Here is a 21,243-nt window from a genome sequence, read left to right on the forward strand (position 1 = left end):
AATGTTGTTCATGTACTGTGAACTGGAGGACATGGCAATAAAGAATCCTCTGTACCTTTAGAAGTGTTTGGTGTGTCCATGCTATGATTCTCAATGTTTCTTTCTGAGGCCTCAGAAATGGCAGTGTTGGGAAGCTGATATCCCTTTGTTCAATATCCCATTGAGGATTGTTATTTTGATGCTATTCAGTGTAATAAAAAACAACATGTTGATAACAGTGTAACAACATGATTACATCAGATTACAAGTCCTGACTTGAGTGCATTATTAGTGCATTATTAGTTTTACTCTGTCTGGTTATTCAAATATGATACAACCCCTACTGCAGTGATCCAATAACTAGACCCTTCAGATCCTACATTATATTTGCTGTGATCAGCATCATTCATGTAACTGATACAATCAGAAGTAGATATCGGACTCTGAGGCCCTTTCTATGGGTGACTGTACAGACTAGATATGAAGAGAATATTTCCAAAATGCTGTATCAACCAATTTTTCACATTTGTGTTTTTTTCATCAGAAATGATTGCTTATGGGGACCTTAATGTGTGTGTAAAATATTACTGTTCTCAGATTTTTTTTATTCATAGATTTTAGATGGGTATGAAAATGTGTGTTTTTGCAAAACACTATATATCCAGTGTTTAGCTGGAATGGAATGTTTGTATCTTGTATTTGACTGTGATATGTGGTTGTCTCACCTAGCTATCTTAAGATGAATGTACTTACTGTAAGTCACTCTGGATAAGAGCATCTGCTAAATGACAAAAATGTCAAATGTAAATGTTCTACATACAGATCTCATATTACTTTTATTTTTGTCTTAAATATTGATGTCACAAATGTATCATTTGTACATTTATTTATACAAAATGTAGTTGTTCCATCTGACTGTGTAAAACCTAGCTTTTGCAAAAAAACATGATTATTTGTCTCTCTGAAATGAAACCATCAAGTGATAGATATAAACAAATACATTTCTGTCATTGAACAACCCCATGCCATGATTAGATAGTGAAAAAAACACACCAATCTCTTTCATAAGTTCTTTAAATAATAAACGCTAATTTACTAACATTTCTGAAAATGGATATATAGTGTTTTGGAATGAAACTCTTCATATGGAAAGCCTTACAATCAGTCTGAGCAGTTTTACTGCATGTGAAACTAAGGTGACAGAGTGGTGTAATGACAATACGACTAAATAAAGGAAGGGAAATGTTTATTTAATGGAATTGACTATATATAGTCTCCTCATGCATGTGCACACGCATATACATACACTCAGGGTAAACACTACAGAAAACAGAGGCTTGTGTTTGACGGTGTTCAATGCCTTCCCGAGTGCATACATTAAAGAAAGGCAAATACATTTTCCAAATCTCATTCCACACAAGTGTGATCCGTAACACACCAAGACAACATAACAAAAACCCTTCCCTGGACTGTGTCCCCAGGGAAACTTTCCTAAACACAAGCCGTGGTGAAGCTCTTTCTCTTCCCTGGCCTGACACCTGGAGAAGGGCTGATGACAACAATACAAGGGCTTATGTCTTTATTTGGGGTTGGTTCTGCGGGCAGAATCTTCACTAGGGGCCAGAGCAAAACGTGTCAGACATAGTTGAAGGGCTTAACGCAGGTTTGACTCACCGATGTTCTGTAAACATAGACAGCATGCACTGGTGTGTGTGTGTGTCTCTGTGTGTGTCAGATTGGTAGACAAGAGAGAGTGAGTGTGTTTCAGGTGATGTGTGTGTAGCATGAATGTGTGTGTGTGTGTGTGGGGGGGGAGACTCGACCTCTCTCCTTTTCAGATATAATGTCTGTGAAAAACCAGGCCAATTTTGCATTTTGCCAAACACATCACTCTTATTGTTTGACTACAGTAGCACAGCAGTATCCTAGGCCTAATATTGTCTATTGTAAATGTATAGCTCATGAAGAATTTATATCACTATGTTCAGATGACAAATTATCACACTGGTTGCTTGAGGAAATAGGCTATCTTAGAAAATTGCCTAAGCACAGCCTGTTTGGATTTTGTTTTGTTGCACTCTATGAATTGAATGACGGCGAGCATGTCGCCGCCTAGTGGCTCCCACAAACGCAGCGCACAACACGACGACGGACACGACTTTAGAACCAGTGTGAATAGTGTCAAGGCAGAAAGACCGTACCGCTTGCCACCGCCTCAACTCTCGTGTTTGAACCTGATTCTGCTGTCGCCGACCTTTGAATCTGTCTACCGATCTGAAGGCTGTAAGTGCTGTCGTTCCTTCTCCATCCACCCACTCCTCATGTGTAATATTGTGTGATCTCAAGGCATGGATGTCACGGTGCGCCTTGGCAGAATAAAATATTGTAATCCGAATTGAGTAGGCTACAGTCTGCGAGGATTTAGCACTGGTTTACACAATCAGCTAACTTGACATTCAAGTTGCAGGGGAAAGTGTAGCCTAGTGCAATTAAGCTGTGGAAAGTGGAAACCGACCTGACCGTAACTGCAACCGATATGTTTTGACGGGTGAGGGTCCGACTTCGGAATGAAGGCGGCCGTACAGATTTGGAGACGGCGGCCCTTCCAGCGGTTCTGCTGTTGTGGAGTTGGGCTTCTCGCGGTCATTTGGCTCGCACAGGTCGCGCACGTGACAGGTGAGTTTTTCCACAAGGATTAATGATGTGTGCATTTTGCATAATGTAAATTAATGTATATTATTGCTTGTATATGTGTGGTGTTTTTAGCATCACATATTTTTTACTATTCCTTTTAGAATTGATAACATTTTAGCACATTTTCATATCTTCACAGATTTTATTATAATACCCTATGGGAAAATTATCGATCTGTCAGCTCATTCACATTCTTAATTCATTCAATTTACAACTAAATACTGCCATCGGCTAAATATGCAAGATTATTTAATTTCTCGCAAAATAATCATTATATAACCATATTGATAGTAGGCTGTATTGGATGAAAGAGATAGATTTGGAACCAACAGATTGGATGATCTCCTCCCCTGTCCCATCCCCCAATATTCTGCAGCTAGAGTGTGCGTCACATTGAACTTTCAGCATTATTTTTTTACCAGGTAAATTGACTGAGAACACATTCTCATTTACAGCAATGACCTGGTGAATAGTTACAGGGGATGATTAGGTGATCATGATGGTCAGATTGGGAATTTAGCCAGGACACCAGGGTTAACACTGTAAGTCGCTTTGGATAAAAGCATCTGCTAAATGGCATATTATTATTAACACCCCTACTCTGATGATAAGTGCCACGGGATCTTTAGTGACCACAGGGAGTCAGGACAGCCGTTCAACATTTCATCCAATAAACAGCACCCTACACAGGGCAATGTCCCCAATCACTGCCCTGGGATATTTTTCTTGTCTGTTTCTTTTTGACCAGAGGAAAGAGTGCCTCCTACTGGCCCTCCAACACTACTTCCCACAGCATCTGGTCTCCCATCCAAGGACCTACCAGGACCAACCCTGCTTATCTTCAGAGGCAAGCTAGCAGTGGGATGCAGGGTGGTATGCTGCTGGCATCACCTCCCTGTTCCAGCCTGGTATCCTCACAGGACCTCTAATTTCAGGCAATTACCTGCACAGAACCCCCTAGAGCTTCCTCTAGTCTAACCAATTACTCTGATGGAACCCAGAGAACACATATCCCTATCAAGCATTGCATTAAGTAACACTGAAGATAGATGATTGAAATTGCACTGAAGTGAAAAAATAGATATGCATATAAACTGTGCGTAAAGGGATGAGTGTATGAACAAAAGAGAACATTGACGGGATGCAGTTATTCATATCCTTTGTATGAACAGCACATGGTCAACATCTAGCCCAAGGGTACTCAACTCTTACCCTACGAGGTCCGGAGCCTGCTGGTTTATTGTTCTACCTGATAATTAATTCACACACCTGGTGTTCCAGGTCTAATTCAGTCCCTGATTAGAGGGGAACAATGAAAAAATGCGGTGGAACTGGCTTGGAGGTCCAGAGTTGAGTTTGAGGGATCTAGCCAAAGGGGCTCTATTCTCTACAGACCTTGGTCTACTGCTCTAGGTCTCCTGGTTTCCTCTTGGAGGATGGATTCAAATACTCAGCTATGAAGCAACAGATGGTCAGGTACAATTCTTCAATCAGGAGGTGTGTGTGTGTGTGCGTGCGTGTGAGATTGTGTGGGCCAGTCCTGTGATTTTCAGGTTGAGAGAGTATGAGTTCATGTAATGATTCATAGATTAAGCTTTGACACAAACCTTCTGACAACCAGTGTTCTGATGTTGTTCAAAATATCCTTTAATAGCTGTCATGTTCTTCAGTTTTCCCTACTAAACCTTCACTATCTCATAACTACCATCATGCCTTTAACCCATATCTTCATTAATAGGCCTAATCTTGGGAAAAAAATATGAGTAATTATTTAATGTATCTTTCTAATGGCAAATGGCAAGATGTGTATTACTGTTAAATGCATTCATTTGACATGTTCATCATACAGCATCATTCTAGTGGTAGGCCTACTAGTCGCTATAGTAGAGCAATTGTTCTTGAAGGCTGTTTCATTGATTGCCAGTTCCAGTTTAGTTTGAGGCGTGACCATACAGATGTATGATCTTAATTTGTGGCAGTTTGATACAGCAGGAAAATCATCCTGCAGCAACAGGAAAATGTGAACTGTTATGTGGATTATAATGAATTTTAAAAAAATTGTAGGGGTTGATAAATTTTTCCTTAGAGCAAATGAAGTCTGCAATTTTAAAGTGGAAATTATAAACTTTTGAAGCCTTTTTAAACCTTGAATGTACTACAAGTTTGGATTTCCTGCTGCGCAGGAAAATTCTCGGCAACAATGCCTACGATGCACCAGACAGCTCATCCTGAGGAGTGAACCCCACATCTTCAATAGAAAGAGACGTGACTCAGGCCAAAGTGTAGTCTTCGTCTGGGTCTGGGTTGGAGCCCTGTGTTCTGTGATGTGTGGTCATGTTGTGAGTGTGATGATGGCGGCGCCGTCTGTGACAGAGGCCCATTTGAATTTCATATTACCCAGGTTCCTCTTGACGCCTCCACATGAAAGCCTCCGCATCCCCACTCTCAGGCCTAGTACAACACGCTCGTGAAACACGTTGATTGGAGTGTAAAGTAAAACAAAGCGGACAGTAATCATGAAACAGACTGGACACAGAGAGCGATCAAGCTATCTCTTAAACAACCGGAGTAGAGGGTAATGGCCCCCACCTGGCTGGCTCGGCTCTGTTCTGCTTGTCTCTGGTCTGCTCTGGTCTGCTCGGGCTCTGGTCTACTCTGCTCGGCTCTGGTCTGCTCTAATCTTCTCTGGTCTGCTCGGGCTCTGGTCTGCTCTGGTCTGCTCTGCTCGGGCTCTGGTCTGCTCTGGTCTACTATGGTCTGCTCTGGAATGCTTTGGTCTGCTCTGGTCTGGTCTACTCTGCTCTGGTCTGCTCTGGACATAGATCTCAGTGAGTGGCAGCAGTTATCTCTCTGTGTTTCAGGAGACAATGACACAGATACAGTACATCAGTGGAGGTCCTCACTGTTGATGCTGTCCTTCCATATATAGTGGTTGAAAGCTGAAGTCCAAATAAAGAGATTGGCTATCAACAGAGAGATACAGAACAGGGATTTACACCGTGAGGAGATTGCAGTGCTGATATGATGAATGGCTTATGAGTGTGCTCATAAAAGATTACATGATCTCCTCTGCTGACCCTCTCCGGTTGCTTCCTCCAGCCTCTATAATAAGTTGTCCAAATGTATCTTTATCATCTGTCACATCTTTACTAAAACACAAGCCTTTGAATGTTGTGTCCAATAAGATAGTGTTTTGTCTTTGGACCGGTCTTTTGATGAGCCTACAAACCAGTTGACTTACATTTCAACAGAGCCGGAGTCGTCCGGGTCTCAGCTAGAAGAGGATGGTGTTCCAGTTCGTTCCAGACGCAGGCTGATGCAGGAGGAGTGGCCAGAAGACAACCAGACCCTGGACCTTCCTAGACCAGGTGAGTCAGCCTCACAGCCTCACAGCCCCAAACCTCTCTCCCACCTCAACCTCCACTGATGGCCCCTGATGCCCACCGATGGCCCCTGATCCCCATTCTAGACAAAAGAGTATGTTCCCTACCATGTCCTCTGGCATACAGCTTTAGATGATTGTCTCCTCAGAGAATAACAGCTGACAGGGACCATTCAAACTGTATAGTCTCTCTGTACTCAATAGTCTTCCCCTTAGCGTTAGCTGATTAAGTATAGATTCCATAGGAGCCCTACAAGTCCTGAAGACATATCGATGCACAAACTGTCTGTTGACTAAATATTTATTTCCCAAACTGTGTGGCACACTGCGGGGGCTCCAGGAGGGTCTAAACTGTGTAGATGTGACTTAGTGTGTTAATCTGTTTGTGTGTGTGTGTGTGTGTGTGTTTGGGGAAGGCGGTTAGTGAGGGTAGGCTGTGTGTATGCTGGTGAACCTTGGCTCTCCCCTGCGGGTTAACTGAAAAGGTCATGTGGGCCGAGGCAGCAGTGCAGTGCTTGTCAGGAATCTGTGCTCTGTAAACTGTGTGTCACAAACTTGGCTGCCCTGCCGGCAGAAAGGTTCTGTCTAGAGTGGTTAGAGCAGCATGCCAGACTTGTGCAATGGAAGAATCAAGGAAATATATAAACAGTAAGTAAACATGGTGGAGGACATGGGGGGGTTGAGAAGACAGCTAGGGAGGAGAGCTCTGCAGCAGGACAACAGGACTGAGCAATGCACAGTTAGTGATTTCAGTCTGCGAAATAAATTAATGAATTGCATTCGATACCATCTCCCCGAGGACACCTGCCACAATCATTCTAGTTGTGCGCTTGGCAGAGGAAACTATTAATGCAATATGTGTACCTACAACACCAATATAGCAAGCACTTGATGTGTGGTCTTTCTGTTACAAACAGACCTCCCTCAGTATCTTTGACAACGACACATCTCCCTTAAAGATGGGTCATATGGTAAATGCAGGTCGTAGAACAAGAGGCTGATGGATCTGTGGGCAGGTAGATTACATTAGCCCTTTCAGAGGGGCTGCACTACTCCTAGGCTACAGAGCTCAGGGCAGGCTACTCCTCTTTATCTGCACGTAAGTCCGCTCTTCTCTGCTCACTGTAACTGCTAATGATTACATAATCCAAACGGCCAGCTCGGACAGACCTCTAGGAATATTATCTTGGGGATAGCGTAAGGGAGGTTTCAGTACCTCCCCAATCCCTTATCTCCCGCGGTTTTCCCCTCTATTGCTCTCTCTCACTTTATTTCTGTCTCTCTCTCTCTCTCGCTCTCTTTCACTTTCTCTCAATCGCTCTCTCTCTTTCTCTCTCCATCCCCCCTCTGTGTAACAAGACGGAGACGGCAGCGTCTGCCTTCAGTCGACAACCCTTTGAGGCCAGCGTTGCTAAGCAACTGAATGCTACATTTTGAAACCCAGATAATTCTGTCTTTCAAGCATTCAAAGTACAGAGGCAGAATGAACAACCAGATCGAGCTAAAAATAGACCGGGAGGAGAAAATAAGCCCATGCATTTTAATAAGGGCTCTATTCAATCCGTATCGCAGAAGTTCAGCGTTACAGCGTGATTGACATTTAAAGGCAATGTTCCCGCCTCAGCAGAGACTGCATTCATAGTAAACGCTGCATATGTCTGCTCAATAGGAAATCATCTTTACATTTCTATCCCGCTATCTGCAACGCTTCGGCGATACAGATTGAAGAGCCCTAAGTGTCAATAACGATGGCTCGTATGTTTTTATGCATTTGTTTAGTTTTTTTCGGCAAGCAACAGAGCCAGTCGGTTGAGGATTATTTTTCCACAGAGATATTTTAGTGGTCGCAGGAGAGAACTGAAAAAGAGAATCTGGCAGATACTCTAACGATATTTCCTTTAAAAAGTCCTTGAGTTTTGTCAGGGGAGTAATTTATTATGGCTGTCAAATAAAGCAAATGGCCACTAATGCGACCATTAAACATGGGAGTAGTTGTCTTTTTGTCTGAAGTCTTTGGAAATTGGGGAGAATATTCTTAGCTCCCGTCCCCTCTCTGGAACCCTTGTCCTCTCTGCATTCACATTGGTTCCTGATGATAACTTAAAGGTCCTAGGTTAAGGATGGAGATCACTCACAGAAAGCTCTGTGTGTGGTTGAACATAAAACACGTTTTTAATATGTGGCTCACATCTACCCGTCTTCATTTCAGATAGGGTATTAGTGGTGGCTTTCAAATTGTTTTACTGCAGTAGTTTCCTTTGTTTCCCAGCACACCAACATAACATTGAGACTTGACGCTTTAAGATTATGGATAGTGCAGTGTGACTTGTCTGAAGAGGTGGAGTAATCTCCTGTGAGGGACTGAAGCTTATTGATTGTTCTCCTGAGGATTTGTCAAATTATTTCAGCTAGTGTTTTGTTAGATGAAGGATGGTTATTGAGTTTTGGTGAGATTTGTATGGCTGGATTGGCTTTTACTATTTTTGTTCTTGTCGGCCTTTCGTGACTATATCATAAAATCAAAGAAAGACAATAAAAATATGTCCATTATTGAAATTTCATCACATGGAAGAAAGCAAATGTTTTGATTCGTCATAAAAATGCAAGGTTGTTGTAGTGAGGGCCTCCCAAGTGACGCTGCGGTCTAAGGCACTGCATCGCAGTGCTTGAGGCGTCATTACAGCCCTGGGTTCGATCCCAGGCTGTGTCACAGCCGGCTGTGACTCGGAGACCCATGAGATGGCGCACAATTGACCCAGCGTCGTATGGGTTAGGGGAGGGTTTGGCCGGCCGGGATTTCCTTGTCCCATCGCGCTCTAGCGACTCCTTGTGGCGGGCCGGGCGCCTGCAAGCTGAATTCAGTTGCCAGTCGTACGGGTGTTTCCTCTGACATATTGGTGCGGTTGGCTTCCGGGTTTTAGCGAGCAGTGTGTCAAGAAGCAGTGCGGCTTGGCAGGGTCGTGTTTCGGAGGACGCATGGCTCTCGACCTTCGCCTCTCCCGAGTCCGAACGGAAGTTGCAGCGTGGGACAAGACTGTAACTACCAATTGGGGAGAAAAAGGGGTAAAAGTAAAAAAATCTATAACATCTCTTCCTCTCCTTCCCTCTGCCTGCCATTCGGTCACACTCTTAAGTCCCTTGCAGCAGGTTCACTTTTAATCTGGACTGATATGACATTACCACACACTCAAGCATACCAATGGGTTCGCACACACGCACACACACACACACACACACACACAGATTACATCACATGTCCATTTTGACCCCTTCTCTAGATTCTTGATTGGATCAGCAATGAAATTAAATTAAATCAAGCCCATTCACAGATAAGATAACATCTAGTGTATCAGAGAGAGATCTATGCAGGTTGGCATTTATTGTCATGAATCTTGCCCTGGAGGCAGCTCTGCAGAGGGGTCACTAGCTGTCACAGCCACTAAGTCATAAAATCTGATTTAAACCTAACCCTAACCATAACCACACTGCTAACCCTAATGCCTAACCCTAAATGTCCTGTGTCCAGTATTGGAAGCCAAGCTCAGATATAGTAAATCATCTTACAGCTGGTCTAGTCAATCAGCAGTCCCATGCTGCATGCTGTGACAAAAGCCTAGTAAAGGGGAACAGAGGATGGGCATCCTCACAAATACAATTCCTGGCCAACACTGTATCGTATGTTTTTGCTCTCTCAGACCTCTCCTGAGGGTTGGCAAGGAAAAATTAATATTTTTAGAATTTAGCTCCAGAGCTGCCTGTTGTTTTATCTTTTTTCATAAGCCAAGACCATGTGAAACACACATTCCCCTCCCTCCCCCTTTCTCACCATTCACGCAGCCGTCATTGGCTTCCCACTGCCGCCCGTCAACAAACCACAGCCCCCAGGGAGAGGGTCTCCATGGCAACTGCTTTCACCGAAGCAACCGTCAAAACGTTCATCTGAGCCGCATGTTTCAGCACGGCATTTACATAGACACGTTCAACTGGGGCCTTGTGTATTGGGGCTAGATGTCCTGGGGACCTGGGGCAGGATTCAGATCTTTCCAAAACACAGCTATAGGATAGAAGGACAACAGAAATGATAATAATACCACAACTAGAGAACAGATGTCCTCACACTGATAAGATGCAGATGTGTACCCACGTTCTTTAGTGAGATGCTGCCTCACTCTTTCTTATGATAATCTGAAAGAAAGTTGACATGCTAAGATGGGATGGTTTAGTGAACAGGTCCTGCCCCAGTGCAACAGCTGGCCAGAAAAGAAAATAAGCTCCTTTCCCCACAGTTCTCTGGACGAGCAGAGACAGAGAGAGGGACCCTCACCCTCTGAGTCTCAGATTCAGGATGTTGATTACATCACTAGATGTACATTAGATAACCATATGCTGTACACACACACACACAGTATAGCCTATTCCCCCTCAGGAGACTGAAAAGATTTGGCATGGGTCCTCAGATCCTCAAAAAGCTCTACAGCTGCACCATTGAGAGCATCCTGACTGGTTGCATCACCGCCTGGTATGGCAACTGCTCGGCCTCCGACCGCAAGGCACTACAGAGGGTAGTGCGTATGGCCCAGTACATCACTGGGGCCAAGCTTCCTGCCATGCAGGACCTCTATACCAGGCGGTGTCAGAGGAAGGCCCTAAAAATTGTCAAAGACTCCAGCCACCCTAGTCATAGACTGTTCTCTCTGCTACTGCACGGCAAGCGGTACCAGAGCGCCAAGTCTAGGTCCAAAAGGCTTCTTAACAGCTTCTACCCCCAAGCCATAAGACTCCTGAACAGCTAATCATGGCTACCCAGACTATTTGCATTGCCCCTCCACCCCACCCCACCCCCACCCCCACCCCCACCCCCCTCTTTTACGCTGCTGCTACTCTGTTTATTATTTATGCATAGTCACTTTAACTCTACCCACATGTACATATTACCTTGACTAACCGGTGCCCCCGCACATTGACTCTGTACCGGTACCCACTGTATATAGCCTCCCTACTGTCATTTTATTTTACTGCTGCTCTTTAATTATTTGCTTTTATTTTTTACTTATCTATTTTTTACTTAACACTTAAAAATATATATATATATTTTCATAAAACTGCATTGTTGGTTAAGGGCTTGTAAGTAAGCATTTCACTGTAATGTCTACACCTGTTGTATTCAGCGCATGTGGCAAATACAATTTGATTTGATTTGACATTGTATAGAAGCACACTGTCATCCTACAGACCTCTAGACCATATGGTACCCTCTCCTCTCGGCTTCACACTACAGATTCAAGGATCAAAATCTAATATCCTTGATCACATGAGAGGTGTGCTCTCTTAAGCCACAGGGAGAAGGTTCAGAATGGCATGCTGTCATAGACTTACAGCACAGCTCATGGAATGTAGTGTGCATACTGTGTAGTATGTGTCATGAAGCCTATGTTTGGTAGTGTGTGTCATAGATAATGTGATGTGTAGCATGTATATTATAGAAAGTGTGTGTGGTGTAGAATGAGTCGTGCAGCATGCGTCAGACAGCATGCATTGTGGGACTGACTATGTAGGCTACCCAGCGCTGTCTGCCTCAGAGCAGCAGGGCTATTAATAGGTTTGGGCTCCCCAGTCGTTAAAGTTCATTTTCCCCTGCGTCTGAGTACTGATTTAGCAGCAGTGCCCTGTGCAGCCTCCTCTCCTCTGTTCATCACGCCGGGGGAACCGAGGGGAAGCTTTCACTAACAATCTCATATACACCTGAGGACTGGAGGAGCAGGAACCAGCTGTTCCATACACATCCTCCTCAGAGCTCTGCTCCTCTGTTCCTCTCTCTCTACACGTCCCAGGGGGCTAGCATCTGCTAGCCTGTACAGGTGTCTGGCTGCTTGGAGGAGCAATTCCATAGGAGATCAGTTATTAAGCTGCGGTGTGTCAGGCGGATAAATACGATTTCTTGGAGTCTGAGCCAGATCCTGACGCTTAGCTTCAGCAATTCCTTTAGGACCGTGGAGGAACAAATCATAAAAAAACATCAAGGTGCCTCCTTCAGCTATATATAGCATTGTATTCCTTCAGAAAGGATTGGCTCTGGAAAGCAATGTGATGAAATTGTCATCCATTCTTCCAGAAGGCCTACTATGCTATTACTGTGCTTGTATCTGTCCTTTAAGATAGGAAGGATGATGAGATGGGGACAGGAAAGCAATGTTATTGCAAACCAATGTGGCAGTTGTTTGATGATTGTGCTCTGCTTCTGATCTTGAGCGCCATGACATCCATTTAGTCAGATTAGCGCAAGATTCTGCTTTCCTTCCCCCTCTGCTGTTGTTGTTGACTATCCTTTTCCACCTCCATTCTCTCTCTCTCTCTGTAGACAGAGAGAGAGGTAGGATCTGTGTCTAAATGTGTTGTACTGTTATCTCTCTCCCTGAGCCATCCATGAGTTTCCAGAAGATATCTTTACCAAGGAGGAGCTGAAAGGAGGAGCAGTGTTGTTACATGTGCTGTGTGTGAGTGTCCCATAACACACAACGCAGAAAACACACCTGTTTAACACACCTCACAAAACAACCATGATACCATGATACTGCAGTTTTGCGGCCACACCCTTAGTGCAATACCATCTGTTCAGATGCGATCAGACTTCATAATATAATTTATCTGCCAATCACAGTGAAGTACACCTGCCTAAATGAACTGAATTACGTAAACACTTCCTTATCACATCCTTTACGGCCTGTATCTCTATTTTTATCTGTTGCGCTACCTTTTAGGCTATCTACATGTTCTACGCTCTTGCTATTGTCTGTGATGACTACTTTGTCCCTTCCCTGGAGAAAATATCAGAGGTGAGAAAACCAACAGCACCAATTAACTTACAGGATACAAGAAGAGGGAGGCACCATATCCTGCTTTTTATCACTCTATTACTACTTTTAGTTGAACCATTTAAAATAGAAACTTTGTGTAAGACAGGCTGAAGAGGATTTCTGTTATCATGTATTTCTACAAAGATATAGTGCTTCTTGAACAAGTATTCTGATTGTGTGAGAATGTTCCCCCTCCTCTCTCTGTCCCTGTCAGAACCTGCAGCTCAGTGAGGATGTGGCAGGGGCAACCTTCATGGCTGCAGGGAGCTCAGCACCAGAGCTCTTCACCTCTCTCATTGGTCAGTTCTTAATCACTCTGTATTTCACCTCATATTTCCTGATATCAGTGGCCAATATTGTGTCAATGAACACGATCCATTATGCCCAACACTGGATGATACAAATGGCCCATAACTTGGATCTTCAATCCATCCCAATGAACATGTTTGTGTATCATGTAATGCCACAAATATCCATCTGATGTCAGCAGAGTCAATATGAATAGTCTTTCATTCTACATCAAGGTATAAAACGCATTGGGATAACCACTGGTTTCATCCTCTAAAATGTCATTGTCACTACAGCCCCTCCCACGCCTCTCTTTCCATCTCAGGTGTGTTCATCACTAAAGGCGACGTGGGGGTCGGTACCATCGTGGGCTCAGCGGTCTTCAACATCCTGGTCATCATTGGTGTTTGTGGCATCTTTGCGGGCCAGGTACAAACCTTTCAAAGACTACACACCTTTATGGTCTTATCAGTGTGGCTATGGCTGAAGAGCTCATGAATACATGGAAACATATTTTAGAAATTCTCCTACAAATGCACTGGCTGAGTGAACATGAGGACTTCACCTTGATTTAGCTGTGTGTTGGTTGTCTGTTAGTGGAATCTCTCTCTGTGTGTCTCCCCTGCAGACGGTGGTTCTGACATGGTGGTCTCTGTTCAGGGACTCCACCTACTACATCTTCTCTGTGCTGGCTCTCATCATGGTGAGGCAGACAAGGGAGGGAGGAGGGGAAATTAAGACCACACAATTAAATGCATTTAGAGACCAGTATACAGTAGCTTACTTGTGCTCTACAATTATGGTTCTGTATAAACTGCCTGTCCATAGTGAAATGCAGATGTGACTATTTTAATGTGTTAACTTTCTCTTTGTAGGTTATCTACGATGCAAAAGTTGTCTGGTGAGTTTTATCATGATTCATTGATGAACCTATACATAATTTACTTTTCTGCCAAAAGTCTCAATGTTACATGTCAGAATTGTAAAAGTATAGTAAAATAGCAGTTTACTGGTTTTAGGTGGTAGTTGAACTGTTTACTGGTTTTAGGTGGTAGTTGAACTGTGTTTTTCTCTGATTGAGCTGTTTACTGGTTTTAGGTGGTAGTTGAACTGTGTATTTCTCTGATTGAGCTGTTTACTGGTTTTAGGTGGTAGTTGAACTGTGTATTTCTCTGATTTAACTGTTTACTGGTTTTAGGTGGTAGTTGAACTGTTTACTGGTTTTAGGTGGTAGTTGAACTGTTTACTAGTTTTAGGTGGTAGTTGAACTGTTTACTGGTTTTATGTGGTAGTTGAACTGTTTACTGGTTTTAGGTGGTAGTTGAACTGTTTACTGGTTTTAGGTGGTAGTTGAACTGTTTACTGGTTTTAGGTGGTAGTTGAATGGTGTATTTCTTTGATTGTAGGTGGGAGGCCGTGCTCCTAATGACCATGTATGGAGTTTACATTCTTATCATGAAGTGAGTACGCTGAGACCCCTCTCACAAGAGTCCTCAAATCACAGAGCATGTAGCTAGTGACGATTGTTGTGTTTCTCATATGACAGATGTTTTGTGGTTTCAGGTTCAACTCCCAGATCAGGGGATGTGTGGAACATCGGTTTGTGGGCCCGGGTCAGTGCTGCCTTGTCAGTGAGGGACTCAGAGATGAGGAGATGGCAGAGGACGGACCCACATGTAACACCAACATGGTGCTGCTCAGGAAAGGTCTGTCTGGACTGGAGCTCCATACAGCTCTCACTGTCTGAGTGTTAGAAGCTGTGACTGTTATTGATTTGTTGTGCTCATGACAAGTCTCACAGTGCATTATAACCGCATCATAATGCATTATACCTGCCTGTCGGCTTTAGGTAAAGTGTTACCCCTCTTCCCATCCCTTACTCACCCTGCAGGCCAACCCCAGGGTCAGGAGTCTCCTCCGGTGGTGATGGTGGACGAGCTCCTGATCCTCAACCCCCACCAGCTGTCCTTCTCTGAGGCCGGCCTGCGCATAATGATCAGCCCCCACTTCTCCCCTCGCACCAGGCTCACCATGGCAGGCCGCGTGCTCATTAGTGAGGTACTGGACTCAGACTGGAGGAACATCAGCAAGGGTTAACATTAGCCACTATGGAGCACTAATGTGCACTCTCTCTCTCTCTCACACAGAGACAAAGGTTGATCAGGGATCCCAACAGCCAGCTGGACGGGGAGGCCAGCCCAGGGCCAGGGGGCACCCCTCTGAAGGGGTTGGGCTCTGGAGGTCTGGAGAATGGGGGCAGTGTGGAGAAGCAGACCCCTGATGGGGCCAGGTTAGGGGATGCAGGGGGGGAGAAGCCAGGAGCGGATGTATGTCACGCTGAGGAAGAGGAGGATGATGATGATGGGCCATTCAGGCCTCTGCATTGGCCAGGTGATATAACGAAATCTGAAAATACTCTTGATACATTCAGTAACATGATAAAATGTGGGGTAGGAGCAGCATAAGACAAAACCAATTACAAGGGTTTGAGGTGTCTCTAAGTGGCCACTCACCTCTCCAAACTGTGCACAGTTCCTAAGTAATTTCAATGCACTTTTATGACTAAAAGAAGAGTCTTCAACTATAAGGTGCTTTTTTGTGCTCTCCTAGCTGTGCCGTTGAGGAACTAGAGCAAGCACACTGGTAGTTGTTTCATTTGGAACACAACACTGCATCCCCCATCACACAATTACTGTTGTTTACGCAATCCAAAAACGGTTCATTATAAATCGCAATCTATTGACAACATGACTAAGTTATGAAGTATGATCTTGTTAGGCTTGTGTTAGGCTTTCACAAGGCAATTCAGAGAAACAGATCGTAATTTTGGTGCCCATAGAAAGGAGTCATGACTGCATTCAGTTGCGTGTACCACGGCAAATCTTCTTCACAATAAACAAACATAGGCTCATTCTGTTCAGAACAACCCAGGGTATGACACCAGGTCATCTTGTAACTGTACATCAAACAGAGTGATCATAAACATTGACACTGTATATGACATGAGTTTTAGGATTTGCACATTTGGACTCACAGGTGTTTGAATTGCTTTTATGACATCAAAGCGGTATTTATTATAATTCTCAACGTCTCATCTTTCAAAATACATTGAGTCATCTTAATATACAGCATTTCCCTCACTCAGACAACAACAAATGTGTAAAAGTTGCCCAATTAGCTGGAGGGATGGGGGGCAACTTCTTGTTGCGCAAGGTGCTCACGTTCAGAACGGCTGTCAGTCAAAACCATACAGCGCTGTGAACCGCATAGCCAGAGCTCTGACTTCATGTATAGCATGTTATCGTACAGCCACTATGTTCCAATTTAAGCGCTTATTAGTGCCCAAATCTGCCATTTTCAACCCGTAAATGGGTATGAGTGTAAAGGGCTACAGACAATTTCCCTGACGTTCGCTGAAATTGCATTTGAGGAAAACACAGTGGATGTCAGCTCTGGTATGTTCTGGTCTGTGACCGACAGTATATTGTTGTTCGTGTGTGTTGCAGGTGGTTGCTGTGCGCGGGTCAAGTGGCTGATCTCGTGGCCCCTGGGCCTGCTGCTGTACTGCACTGTGCCAAACTGTGTGTACCCACGCTGGCACCGCTGGTTCATGGTCACCTTCGTAGCCTCCACCCTGTGGATAGCCATCTTCTCCTACCTCATGGTGTGGATGGTAAGGACCTCATGGTGTGGATGGTAAGGACCTCATGGTGTGGATGGTAAGGACCTCATGGTGTGGATGGTAAGGACCTCATGGTGTGGATGGTAAGGACCTCATGGTGTGGATGGTAAGGGCCCACAGCAGAGCCTTACGGCCGCATGGGAACTTCTCCAGGCCAGGCTTTCTACAAGCTTGAAATGTTCCAGGAATTGTAGGATGGTATTTGAGAGGGTGAGTGTGTGTGGTGTATCTGTCTCTAAACTAGCTATGTGTGCCCACCAGGTCACCATCATCAGCTACACACTAGACATCCCAGACTACATCATGGGGATCACCTTCCTGGCAGCGGGCACCAGCGTGCCAGACTGCATGGCCAGCCTCATTGTAGCTCGGCAAGGTACCCGTCATCCTCTCTTTTCAACTTTCTCTCATCTTCAGACTCCTGACCAGCCTCTTAACATCCTGGTGGTGTAGTGTAGACAGTTGTGCTTTAGTTTGACTTTACTTTCCATTTCTCCTCAGGTATGGGGGACATGGCGGTGTCTAACTCCATTGGCAGTAATATCTTTGACATCCTGTTGGGGCTGGGTTTCCCCTGGGCTCTGCGCACTCTGGTGGTGGACAACGGATCATCGGTGGGTACTCATTTATTAAAACTCTCTATCTCTATGGACATTTAACAATCGTCAACATCTGACCCCTCTAACCCTCCTCTTCCTCACAGGTCTACATCAATAACAAGGGCCTGGTGTATTCTGTTGTCCTGCTGTTGGCCTCTGTCTTCCTCACAGTAAGTGTGTGTGCATAAGTTCGTGCCTCCATGGAGTTCACCATGAGTTACTCTTGCACTGGACATCTGGTTCTGAGCATCATTTAACCACATAACAGTCCATACCACACAGTACGATCATAGTTTTACTGGTATTAAGCTTTTTACAAGACATTTGTTATTGACCACAAGCAGAATGGCGACAGGCAGAGCACAGTATAGTACAGTCTTTCTGGAGCAGGGTGTGGTTCCATCTACTGTTCCGGTGTTATGATAATGATGGTTTGTACCATTGTGGCTACCATTACAGCTCCATCTAGTTGTCGCGTCGTGGATTAAAGTTGTTGACAACTGTAGCATTTTAGCTAAGCCTAACTAACCCTTTTCCTTACCTATACATCAGTCTCCTAACCTGCCACGTTAGACCTCCTAACCTGCCACATCAGTCTCCTAACCTGCCACGTTAGTTCTCCTAACCTGCCACATCAGTCTCCTAACCTGCCACGTTAGTTCTCCTAACCTGCCACGTTAGTTCTCCTAACCTGCCACGTTAGTTCTCCTAACCTGCCACGTTAGACCTCCTAACCTGCCACGTTAGTTCTCCTACCTGCCACGTTAGTTCTCCTAACCTGCCACATCAGTCTCCTAACCTGCCACGTTAGTTCTCCTAACCTGCCACATCAGTCTCCTAACCTGCCACGTTAGTTCTCCTAACCTGCCACATCAGTCTCCTAACCTGCCACGTTAGTTCTCCTAACCTGCCACGTTAGTTCTCCTAACCTGCCACATCAGTCTCCTAACCTGCCACGTTAGTTCTCCTAACCTGCCACGTTAGTTCTCCTAACCTGCCACGTTAGTTCTCCTAACCTGCCACATCAGTCTCCTAACCTGCCACGTTAGTTCTCCTAACCTGCCACGTTAGTTCTCCTAACCTGCCATGTTAGTTCTCCTAACCTGCTATTTAAACAAACCACCAGTGCCGACAAACCATCAGTATCACAACACCAGTGCTAAACAAGTTAAATTGTGTGGCTCCATCTATTACTCAATCACCCAGTCATAGCCAAGCTAGTCCTCTCTCTTTACCTCATGCAACCTTTCTTTCCAATTTCCACTCAACCCCTGTTCTCTCTTCACCTCCCCCTCTTCCCTCCCAGGTCATGAGTGTCCATCTGAACCACTGGAAGCTGGACCGCCGGCTGGGCCTGGGGCTTATATTACTCTATGCCATCTTCCTGCTCTGCTCCATCTTCTTTGGGCAGATGTGAGGCTGACGATGGGGTCAAAGGCCAACCCTGATTTGCCTTCCTGTCAGCTGCCATGTCCAGGAGTCCTCTGTCTCCCTGAGATACTCTGTCCTAAAGCCAAAAAAAAAACAGCCTCAGCTACATTGTGCTAAAGTTAACGTGATGTACCACAAACAGGATATGCTTGGGTGACATTGCACACAAACACACACACACACACATTTTACTATCCTTGTGGGGACCTACAATTGATTTCCATTCCAAATCCAATTTTCCCTAACCCCTGCCTTAACCCTAAAATAGCCTTTGTCGACAAGGGAGATTTTCCTTGTTTTACTATCCTTGTGGGGACTTTGGGGGATTTCTGGTACCCACGAGGATAGTCACACACACACGTTATGTTCTTCTATCCTTGTGGGGACCTAAAATTCATTTCCATTCAAAATACTATCTTCCCTAACCCTAACTCCTAACCCTAAACCAACCACTTACCCGTACCCTAACCCTAATTCTAACCTTAATTGTAACCCTAACCCTAAACCTAAGCTTAAAATAGCCTTTGTCCTCATGGGGAAGTGGGAAATGTCCACACGGGGAGAATATTCCTTGTTTCACTATCCTTGTGGGGACTTTTGGAGATTGTAGGTCCCCACAAGGATATAAGAATCAACCCACATACACACACACACACACACACACAGCAGTCTTTTCTATAGCACAAACCTTTTTCATCCGAAGTTTGGTGTTTTAATACATAGCAACACCTAATGTTCAGCAGTGACCAATGGGAAAAATAATACAGTAGACTAATCCTGGTTTCTTGACCATACGTTTGGAACACCCGTGTTTGTTTTGAATGTACGCCCTAGCTGATGTTACCTTGTTGTGTGGTGATACCGTGTGTACATTTGTGCAAATGTGTAGCAGTGCTGGGGTACAGTGGAGCATAGAACTGTCAGTAAGGTACTATGAACGAAGCAATAAGAAAAAATAGACGGCGTTAATGTGTAATAGACTTATAATAGAGGAAGTATTCGTAAGAGATGCAGATTATTATGTGACTAGAATTTGTAAAGTGACTGATCTAGTTCCTCCAAAGAGGATTTATGAATAATTTTTTGCCTCACTGCTTTTGAACAAGTACTGTTACAAACTAAGTAAATAATAGGCTAACGTGAAATCTACGATTTTTAGCATTTTTAGAAGTGTTATTACTATTGACTACATGTTTCTATGAGTGTCACAACCTTTGATAACATGCGTACGGGTCTGTTGTAATAGTTCACTACGTTTGGGGACGATCAGTGTTTGTATTACTGTACAATGATTATTAGGTCTACAAGAGCATACTTTTTACTGTTTCTAAATGTTTACTAAATATTTTACATAGTTTTACAAAAAATTAATGTCAGACAGACTAGACTTGTGGTGTTTTTGATATAAGAACTAAATAACATATTCTTCCCATGGTATTTGTGAGAATATCTTATACTGTAACTGAAAAAGTATGTATATTTGTGTCACTTTGTATAGTGATACTAAAGACTGACACTTCAGATCAGCACACTCCACCTAGATCTGATGAAAGGAGAATAAGGTTATATCGAATTATGTCACTTTCTAAACCACTATTCTATTTAAACCAGCTTAGATCCTATTTAGCACTGAACCACCTTGATTTAGTATCGTTATTTATTATTTCCAAGAGATTTTATATATTTCCTCTGTCAAGTGCTTGTGATTACAATACTTATTGGTTTGCTCTGCAAAATAGTATATTCTGAAAAACGTATAGGTATTTATTTACATAATTATTTCCTGAAATAATTTAGATTTCAGATCAGATCAAATGACTCAAACTTTTTTGCCAAATGAAAGGACTGCAGAATATACTCTTTATGTGATCGAACTATTACACTGAACAAAAATATAAATGCAACATGCAACAATTTCAACGATTTTACTGAGTTACAGTTCATATAAGGAAAATGAAATAAATATTATTTATTATTATTATTATAAATTAGGCCCTAATCTATGGATTTCACATGACAATCAGAAAACGTTTTCCACCACAAAAGGGCTTTATTACAGACAGGAATACTCCTCAGTTTCATCAGCTGTCTGGGTGGCTGGACTCAGACGATCCTGCAGGTGAAGAAGCCAGATGCGGAGGTCCTGGGCTGGTGTGGTTACACGTGGTCTGCGGTTGTGAGGCCGGTTGGACATACCGCAAAATTCTCTAAAGCGACGTTGGAGGCAGCTTATGGTAGAGAAATGAACATTAAATGATCTGGCAACAGCTCTGGTGGACATTCCTGCAGTCAGTGTGCAAATTGCACACTCCCTCAAAACTTAAGACATCTGCG

General features: G+C 43.9%; 1 protein-coding gene across 1 annotated transcript; it reads left to right on the plus strand.

Annotated features, from left to right (window-relative positions):
- Positions 1 to 2,120: 2,120 nt before the first annotated feature.
- LOC121541869 (sodium/potassium/calcium exchanger 3-like) lies at positions 2,121 to 19,328 on the plus strand. The gene is made up of 17 exons (XM_045208158.1): positions 2,121 to 2,655; positions 5,925 to 6,041; positions 12,473 to 12,549; positions 12,814 to 12,888; positions 13,124 to 13,208; positions 13,523 to 13,626; positions 13,826 to 13,900; positions 14,073 to 14,098; positions 14,604 to 14,657; positions 14,761 to 14,903; positions 15,089 to 15,255; positions 15,345 to 15,588; positions 16,704 to 16,870; positions 17,141 to 17,255; positions 17,381 to 17,493; positions 17,583 to 17,648; positions 18,785 to 19,328. The coding sequence occupies exons 1-17, from the start codon at positions 2,547 to 2,549 to the stop codon at positions 18,893 to 18,895; spliced, it is 1,848 nt and encodes a 615-aa protein (XP_045064093.1). The 5' UTR covers positions 2,121 to 2,546; the 3' UTR covers positions 18,896 to 19,328.
- Positions 19,329 to 21,243: the final 1,915 nt, after the last annotated feature.

The sequence above is a fragment of the Coregonus clupeaformis genome, chromosome 27, assembly GCF_020615455.1.
Source record: "Coregonus clupeaformis isolate EN_2021a chromosome 27, ASM2061545v1, whole genome shotgun sequence".
Classification (NCBI taxonomy): domain Eukaryota; kingdom Metazoa; phylum Chordata; class Actinopteri; order Salmoniformes; family Salmonidae; genus Coregonus; species Coregonus clupeaformis.